This window comes from Danio aesculapii, chromosome 8 (assembly GCF_903798145.1).
Source record: "Danio aesculapii chromosome 8, fDanAes4.1, whole genome shotgun sequence".
NCBI lineage: Eukaryota > Metazoa > Chordata > Actinopteri > Cypriniformes > Danionidae > Danio > Danio aesculapii.
The window spans coordinates 23,977,770-23,987,539 of record NC_079442.1 but is presented as its reverse complement, the minus strand read 5'-3'; the positions used below and the strand labels follow the sequence as shown (position 1 = coordinate 23,987,539).

General features: G+C 38.3%; 1 protein-coding gene across 2 annotated transcripts in view; it reads right to left on the bottom strand.

Annotated features, from left to right (window-relative positions):
* Positions 1-4,296: 4,296 nt before the first annotated feature.
* The window catches only part of ercc6l2 (excision repair cross-complementation group 6-like 2), a 32,200-nt gene continuing 26,726 nt past the window's right edge, over positions 4,297-9,770 (bottom strand). For both annotated transcript variants that reach the window (XM_056463455.1, XM_056463456.1), the window contains 2 exons: positions 9,367-9,533; positions 4,297-5,435 (listed from right to left, as the gene is read on the bottom strand). In XM_056463455.1, the coding sequence (XP_056319430.1) occupies positions 4,565-5,435; positions 9,367-9,533 (1,038 nt within the window). In that variant the 3' untranslated portion in view covers positions 4,297-4,564. The remainder of the gene's footprint in view (positions 5,436-9,366; positions 9,534-9,770) is intronic.

Here is a 9,770-nt window from a genome sequence, read left to right as displayed (position 1 = left end):
TTGTTAAAGATTTGTCTTTGGCAACCTTGTTGGTGCGCCTGACTCTCATGCCAGAAACTCCAGTTCTAATCCCACTTGGAGTGGTTTGATTCTAGTCCAACAGTCCCTTAATGGTGCATCCATCTCTAATGCCGGAGACAGCGGTGCAAATCCCACTCAGACCAGTGGACCAAAACCAGAGGGTATAATTAGGTGCTGTTACCCAGTTGGGAGTTTAACTGAGGCCAGCTAGTAGGAGCCTCACTTATCAGGTCTGCAGAGATGCATGGCCAACTGATGGCAGAAGCATAATTTTCATCATATAGCATCATTTTAAGTACACCTTACTCACATGCAAGAAAGGTCAGTTCCAATTCCACTCGGAGCAGTACATATCCCTTGGTGGTGCATGACGAGTGTTCCACTTCTATTTGTATCAGGGGACCAGAATCAAAGGAGTTACATTGGTGCCGTGACCCAGTTGGGAGTGAGGTTTAGGAAGGTGAGTGTGAATGCACTAGTAATTAATGGTAGAGGCTGTGGTTTTTAAGGACATTATTAATGTACCCAAATCCTATGTCAGAAACATCATTTCGAATTCCGCATGGAGTGATTTGAATTCAACATAGGCTCATTCTGAAAACGTAGCCCTACGTATGTACATTTCTGGAGATCACGAATTATGTAGCCAGAGCTATATATGGCTGCATTTCATCTTTAAAGCAAACGCTAAGGGGCGGTATGACATCATTCCTTTTCTTGCTTACCAGCTAACTGCTTACCTCCGTGGATGGCTTTTCCGCTGTTACCAGTTTGTTCGGTAGCTCCACATGTACGTCGGCAGACTTGAGACGCAGTGCGGAGTTGACCACGACAACATGGTTTGAGTCCAGCGAAGAACAGTTCCAAAAAGACAAAAACAAAAGCCAAAAAAATTAAATAAACAAGTAAATAAGAGTGATTCACACCTAGAATTTTGTTTCGGAACCTGGCGCGTTTGCCCAGTTAGCATGGTTTGTTTGGCAAATGTGAATCCAGCAATTGCGCTCAGATCCGCGCAATTGGTCTGGGATCGCCTGAATGAGGTGGTCTCGACTCAATTTGAAACAAACTCTGGAGCGGATTATAACTAACTTATTATCTTCACATTTTGGACTAATATGAACCGGGAATGACGGAATTACTGTCTAACAGAGGCTACATGTGCTGCTGAAGCTTACATACACAGATAAGAGGTTTTCACTGACTGTAGGCTATAATTTCTGTTGTTTTGAACCTAAATACGGGCGAAATGTCTGCTGTGTGTAGTTCGTCTGTAGTTGGTAACATCGGAGGCTGCAAGGGTCTGTATGTGTTTATATATGTTCATTTATTTATTTATTTATTTAATATAATTACAGACGTTACAGTAGGCTGTTTCGCACTGTCTTTGATCTGCAGTTATAATCAACCCATGTTCATTGAAAAGTTAGTAATAAACATTTCTACAGAAGTATTTATGTGTATAAAGCATCTGTTTTGTGAGAAGTGCTTTTCATATGATATATGAACGACCCATACAGCTTTATTGTAGACATTTCCTCGAGCTAGAATGACGTCGACTGAAACTTTCTGTCATACACCACGCGCACCAAAAGGGTACCCTTGTTAGTGGAAACGCAAGCCTGATAAAGGTGACCCGTACCAAACCGAACAGTACCGTACCGTACCAGTCAGTGGAAACGAGCCATAAAACGAAAACACAGAACAGATTCACATTTAAGAGTAAGGGGTGCCCCCTGGTGGTTTGGCGCTATGGGTTGCGTATGACGAGTATGGGCTCTGTTTATTGCCACCCTTCAGAGAAAGACTGAAAATACAGGAGAAATACAGGAAAATGCCTTTACGGGATGATAGTGGGATAGAACTGTAAAATACGAGAGAATCCCGGGAAAAAAAACAGGTGGGTTGACAGGTATGTGAGTAGGGTGGAATGTCATTTCTACCGGTAAATGAGCGTTTCATGTCAAATACGACAGTGAAAGCATGTTAACCATTAACGAGAGCCGTTTATCCGCAGTCTTGGTTTATCTGTTATTTCTCTCTATAATGTAAAGCCTATAATGCATAAGCTAACTGCTATGTCTGAGAAAGTCTTACCTCTGACTTATATTTGGTGACGATGTCTGTGAGTTTCACCATTCAAAATGAAAGTGCAGCTTTTCGCTTATCATGTCTTATTGCTCATCAACATAAATTAAAATAACGACGCATGACAGCTGAGCGGGACTGCAAAATAAACAGTGAAACTCTGACCAATGTGAGGAAAGTTTACTTGCACATGACTTGTTTTAGCTATTTTGGTCTGTTTAGAAAATTTGCCGTGTGAAAGCGAACTGCACCAAAAACAAAGTGTAACATTGTAACAATTTTAATCCGGAACAAAAGTATCGATCCACAGGTGTGAAAGCACCCAAACAGCGTGAGAATGTGGTAAAATCTGAAAACAAGGTAAAAATCAGGGGCTTATCTTTTTCTGGATTGCTTTTTAAAACACTGTGGTTTGATTTAGGGAAGGGGGTAGGCAGGTCAATCAGTGCTTTTTAAAAAAACTATTAGTTTGGTCTAGGGAAGGGGGAGAGTGGGGGGATCGGTCAGTTGGTCAGTCAGTAGGTCAGTCAGTTGACAGCGGCCTCTAGTGAATTTATGCGAGAACAGCAGGTGCGAATGCCACTAGCGAGAGAAATTTGAGAGTCTCAAAAAGCATACACAGCGGGCTCTGGTGGATTCCCAAAAACAAAAAGTGCAAAAAACGCAGCACCTGGGACATATTTTGCTCTCTCCAGATATAGTCCAAATTAGAGTAGAGGGCTAAAACTGAAGGTCATATTGGTGCCATGACCCAGATTGGAGAGAGATTTTATAGGATAAGTGTATTCAGAAGTGTACTAGTAATGCAAGCTAAAGGTTTTAGTCTTAAGCATCCTTTGCACACTAAACTTCAATGCCAAAAAAGGCCATTCAGTTGTTTGTGCGAGTAGAACTGTAGGGGTTACTTTATTGCCGTGAACCTGATGGGAGGCTTAGAGGGTAAATGTAATGAAAGTTTTCTTTAGGTTTTCTTTTGTGTCCTTAAAGTCCGTATGAAATCATTTACATTTAATCATTTAGCAGACGCTTTTGTCCAAAGCGACTTACAATTGAGGAGGATTCAGCGATTCAACAAAAGGCAATACATTTGAGAAGTGCTAGTTATTCATAGTTGTTTGTGCTCTGAAAATTAAGTGCTAGGATTTAACTTTTTTAGAGAGAGGGAGAGAGAGAGAAAGTGCTTCTACATGGGGTCTTGGTTTTATTCACCGTGGTTCAGGTGTTCTCCGAAGAGTTGGGTTTTTAGTTGTCATTTGAAGGATACCAGTGTATTAGCAATTTGAGTGGGAATGGGAAGATCAACAAGCATGGAACATTGGATAAAAAGGTTTTGGAAAGTGACTTACAGCCTCTCTGCGATGCTTGGACTAAAAGTTGTGCAGCATGATCCGTTAAGAAGGGTCTAATTTTTCAGATGTTGAAAAGTACAAATCAGCAAGATCGAGGTGTGTTAGCAATCTACTATTTGAAGGACAACCGATCATCCAGGATCACTCCGAGAGTCCTTACTGAACTACATAGGGTAATGGTGGATGATTCCAGCTCCCAAATCATGGCGCACATTGTTATTTTTTAGGTGAACAGTTAATCAGTGCAGCGGTTCATTCCGCTGTGGTGACTCCGGATTAATAAAGGGACTAATCCGAAAAGAAAATAAATAAAGGAATGAGTTATTCAGTGCAAGTTAATCCACTGAAATAAAAGTTTGTTTTCGTAATCTTCACTCAAAGTGCGACCATTTGCTTCCACATTTGGAGTGGCCATTCATCTTTGCTGATGTCAGTTTGAGGCTTTAGCCACAGTAATCTTAACCATGCACTTATTATTGTTAGTTCACTACGAGGGAAAGCCAATTTCGGCTTCATTTTAGCAAACTGTAGGTGTTTTCTGTTTTTTTTTTATCTTAATTGTATTGAATATATACTATTTAAATGGATATTCGGTTAAGCACATTTCTATTCTCTATACTGGTTTAATTCATGCAGACTAAAAGTGCACTTGACTCCCATTCAGGAAACACTCAGAGTGGGTTGAGTTTAACCCGAAAGGCCTATATATAAATGATTTTTGAACTATGCATTAAACAATGAATCTATAGTAATTTTAGATTTCCAAAATCTGTAATAAGCCACCAATTAAGCTTATTTAGTTCAATTTTTAGTTTTTTGTTTAAACGTTTTCAGTTTAATTACAGTTTTATGAAAAAGTCTGTTTTGTGCCTTTATCAAGATACATACTTTGATACAATTAAAACAACAAGATAAAACAATTACACCAAATACCAGCCAATTACAGTGTGCACAAAGTTTTAAGGAATCTTAATTAATCAAATCTTACCTGAGAAAAATACAATAAATTCTAAATGAAAAAGAAATAAAAACAAAAGCGCTTAAATAAAAAGCCTGTGATTGCAATAAAAAACAACATTCTATAGAATTATAAAACATTTTAAAAACTAGTGTTTCCACAGAAATTTCTCATTTTTCTTCCAGAGTTGTGAACTTTCAGTTTTCTCATTACTCTTAGGCTTTGCAGAGACACTGACACTGTTACAGATCTTCTCCACCTCGGTCAGATCGGTCAGTTTATTAATGCTCTCCTCATTCCCCTCATTCAAGATGTCCCAGAAATCCTTTCCTTTTTTTGGTGCTCTTTCTGTGCATGCGGATGTTTTGTCATCCCTCGATTGGTCTACAACTTTCTTCTTTGTCTTGAACAAGTCATTCAGGATGGATGTGTCACCTAAAAGATCTGTGATTTTGGAGGAACTGCTGGTCTGGGATGAGGTTGACGCAACACAATCATCTGTGGAGACACAGGCTGACCGCGAGGTGCAAGGTTGTAAGGAAGTAGTAATATTTGAAATACATTCTTCAACTGGTGCACAGTTTATTTGGGGATTGTTTCCAGAACTTGAAAACGGGAAAATGTCTGTGGATGACTTCTTCATTTCTGTTTTGGTGAGGTCTGTACTGCAGTGAAGGTCAATCTCAGAAGCTTCAGTTTCACCCGTTTTCTTTTTCTTAGATGTTTTTCTTTGATCCTCAACTTCAGGGGTTGGTACTTCGATGGAAGAGTTTGGGTGGGCTCTTTTTGAGGTAGGTCTTTGTCTGGCTACAGAAAGTGGTGGTGAATTTGGTGGGTTTGGCTGAATGTTGGATTTAGGAAAGGTCTTTTTAATAATGTTCATGAGTTCGGGGCTTTTTTGGCTGTAGAAGCTTCGCAATCGGCCCAGTCTCTGCTCTGAATCGCTCTTCAGAATCTCTTCTGCAAAGTCACGCACAGAGTTGAATCCAAAGAATTGAGCCATTTCTTCCAACTGCTGCCTGTGAGACCAAATACAAATCAGTTTCTTACAAACAACTAACGGCAACACTTGGGTCACAATTCAAGTTAATAACTAACAGCTTATCACCTGCCTATTAATAAGATATTAACTGTTCATTAGAAGTTACATAGTATAATCCCTTTTCTGCATCCCTAATCCAACCCAGTCCACTACTGTGCTTGCTCTGCCCACTGCTGCTCCTGATTGTCTGTTTGACTTGTCCTTACTGCAATCAATCCCGTACTGCTGCTTTCTGATTGGCTTCTGCTACACAACTCTGCTCCAGTCTAAGCCAATCCCGGCATGCCACCTGTCATTTAAAAGGTCTTCAGTCTGGTAGTTCTGAAGCAGTCTCTCTGTCTCGCTGTTTGATATTTTGCTCTATGATCGTTGTATTTTGGCTTGTTTGTTCGGTTTGCTTTTGTGCTTCGTTAATGTTTAATAGTTTGTTATGCCCATTTATTAGTATTGTTTGTCTTTATTTGATTTATACTTTGTTATTGTTTGTTATTGTTGTTCTTACTTTGTAACACAAATAACTTTGAGCTTTTGCATAACCAAAATTCTCAGTTCAAGTGTACAGCCCCTCTCCCCTTGATTGCCAGGGGCTGTAACAAGCCCAAAACCTAAACCCAACTTCTACCTTACTAATTATTATAAAACAGCGAATAAGCTAGTATCATATCAAGCTAGTAGTGTTAGTTAATGATTTGTTAATACCATGAATCTTGAATTAGATGTAAACTCATTAGACTTGCATGCAGTAAAATCAAAACTTTTACAATGCATGCCTACATTTATTATTAAGAATTCCTGTAAGTTTTACACAGTTTAAAAAATACATAAAAATTACACTAATCATCAATTATATATATATATATATATATATATATATATATATATATATATATATATATATATATATATATATATATATATATATATATATATATAGTTAGAGACTTCTTAATCTGCAGGGACCCCCTTCACATATAACATGTTATTTTTACTGAAAGTTAGTTGAAGTTAGACCACACAACTTCCAATTTTAAAAAACTAAGTCTACTGCAATGTATTAAAGATAATTTTATACTTCATGCATTGCAAAATGCAGGCAGGGAGCATGTTTATGACAATCTGTATATTATATCATAAGACCACAGCCCATAAGTTACAGCTTAATAAAAACCAGATTTGCTTAATGCTGAAAGCTACTTCTTACTCGTTCTTAAAGTGATAACTCACCCAAAAATGTCAATTCTTTCATTATTTTCTCTGCTCCATATCATTCAGAAGCTATTCTATGCAATGTCTTTCTCTATTAAAATATAAGGTAAAGGGTTAATATGCAAGAAAATGAATAAAAAAAATAAAGGCCTTGCTGCTGCTGGTAGCTGGCACTGTCTGACAACCGTTTTTCTCAGTAAAAGCATAGCATAAGCATCATAAGCATAGCAGGACACTGAATCCCATTGAGTCTCTTTAAAAAACATCTTGTCCTCAAAATAAAGAAAGAGTATCATTTAGACTTTCTAAAGACAAAAGTAATAAACAGCATGGGTCCTATTATACATTGCTAGCCTGACGCAAGTTTCATTTTGACGTTTTACACCATACTGTTTAAATAGCAAATGCATTTGGCAATGCGTTCTGGTCCTCCAGGATTACAATTTTACAAAAATTATTCTTTTCTATTGTTACATATTTGTGTTATTTGTGCTCTGTTTGTGTTTTCTCTCTCTCGCTCTGCTCTCCCATTTCTGCTTTCATTATTCACAGGTTCCGTTCATTGGTCTATTCAGCTGTCAGTCATTTCTCCCCCGGTTACGTCATTCTTACGTCACATCCAATAAGCAAAGACCACCCACCATAAAAGCGCGCGCCAGACCACTCACCACCCCTCTCTTTTCCCTTTCTTATCTTGTTTTCTTGTTGCGTTGCGTTACGAAAAAACCCGTCTAACTGTGTATTTTGTTGTTGCCCGTTTCTGTTTGCACGTTATCCGTCCGTTATTTGTAGATCCCTCCATTGCTCTGTTTTAACGTTGTTTACGAGGCTTGGACGAAGCGGACAGGTAAGAAGGTCACGTGACATACATTTTGCAACACTTAGGACTACTCTGTATAGTACATTAGGTTAGGGGCGAGCGCCACCCCTTGTACTTTTGGATAGATAGATAGAGTAGACAGTCAGGACTCGGAAGGCTCTTCGCGTGCTAATTATTTTGTTTCACATAGTTAGTTAGCTAGATGCTTCTGGAAAGTTAGATTTAGTTTGGGTTTTGTTCTTTTCGTTCCTTTAGCGCCGCCCACGTCCCTTCTGCCAGCTCTCCTGTCTTTGTATTTGTTTCAGTGTTGTAAATATTGTAAATAGTATATTTTGCCTTACTTTATTTTCTTTATTTTGGATTTATTCGTTGTTTTTGTTCACTTTGGGAAATATAAATAAAATCACAATTTTGGTATTATTTTGGTTGTCTTTAGCACTTATTTACTGTTTGTATAAATATATTTTAATTACAAAGAAATGTCAAACCCCACCATCCCCTGGACTAACATCAGGGGTTTGTAACAATATAAATATAAAAACCACTACCTCCATGCCTTCTTCACCTCGGTGGCTTTTTTCAGGTTAATTACGACAACTTGCTTTTGTATAATGTTATTATTATCATTAGTATTATTTATTATATGCATATTTATATTTGTTTTATTAAAAACAAGCTTAGATTTGCCCACCTGTCAGGTTTTGGACCATATAGGACATGTGTTTGAACATAAGTTGTTTGAACACACTTCGTTATTATTATTCATTTATTCATTTACTGGAAATTAGAACTGAACTTAGAAAGAGTTTTGAAACAAATCTTTGCACTTAACAAACTAAATTAATTATGTAGGCTAATAGATGTCTTCAGTGGAGTGAGTACAACATGATTTCCTTATCCACGAAAGAGTGAAAGTGAAAGTAAAGGCCGAATGGATTAGGCTCATTATCCTCTTGCTGCAGATGGTCTGTTTAACTGTTTTGAAGTGTTCACTTTTTCCACTTTCAAAGTCCGCCATGTAAATAGCAAATGCGCCATTAAGCGACGCAACTGAGTCTTAGAGGGAATGGAAGATGAGACTCTGATTGGTTTGTTCTCAAAACACCAAACTCATCAAGAGAATAAGCTCAACTCTGTTAGACCATGCACAGCGTCGCAGAGCGTGTTTTCCCATCTTTAAAATAGTAAAAGTGTATTCGGATACGCCCTTAATGCTTTTGCGCCCTGCGCTTTGGACTTTGCGCATAGATTGCTAAAATAGAGCCCCATATCTTTCTTTTGCTTGGCAACTACCCCTTTAAGATTATTCAAGCAAACGAACCCCAGGTTTCACATTTTAAAACTTAAAACAAAAAGTGTTTGGATCTTAAAGGAAAACCACTGAGTAATTCAAAACTGAAAGAACTTATGGTGCAACTTCTAATGGTGGTTGCCACCCTTTGTGGTTTAAAACCAAAAACTATGAAGCAAGACCCTTAAGTATCTGTCTGTGTGCAGATAAATCACATAAAAGCAGCTCTTCAAAGAAAAGAGTAACCATTTATATGTATGTGTGTGTGTGTTTTCACCATTACATGAGCAAACAGGACATTTGTGAGATTATTCTGATTTTCTTTTCAGTACAAAGTGTGTTTTTTTGCTAAAGACTTGGGAAATGGGTGGGTGAGAGGCTTCAGGGTGGTCTTTCCTCGATCCTCGGGGGCCAGGCGAACCATAGCTGTGGGGAAAACTGGCACACAGCCCTGCGCTACCAGGAATTTCCTCTCACTGGCTTGCTGTTCTAATGTTTGTGTTTTTAGCCCAACTGACATCATTATTTGCTTTGTATGAAGATGATGTGTGTGTGGATCTCAAAGCAATCTGGAGCAGACATTAGTGTTACCTGCACATGCTGCTGGGTGTTTCGCCCACTATGACGGTGAGATTGTTCTGGCGGTGGGAGGTTTTGATGGTGTGTGTGACCGGATGCTCTATGTGGGGTCTGCTGTGTGTCATTGGTGTTTGACCTCCATTGACGTGATCTGTGAGAATGGGATCCGATAACTCGGTCTAAAACAAAACAAATACAAAGAATTTTAGGATTGGACTTTTTCCCCACTATTTTTTTTAGTATCTCTGGATTTAAAAAAATCATTATCAGAATTTAAAATGACTTGTGCATTATTGAAGAAGCATATGCAGGGCAGACAATTATTAGTACAGATGAGTGACAAAGCTGTGTGTTTTAATGAAAAAAAGCATTGTGGTGGGTTAACAGCACTAACAAATTGGATTTTCAACACAAAA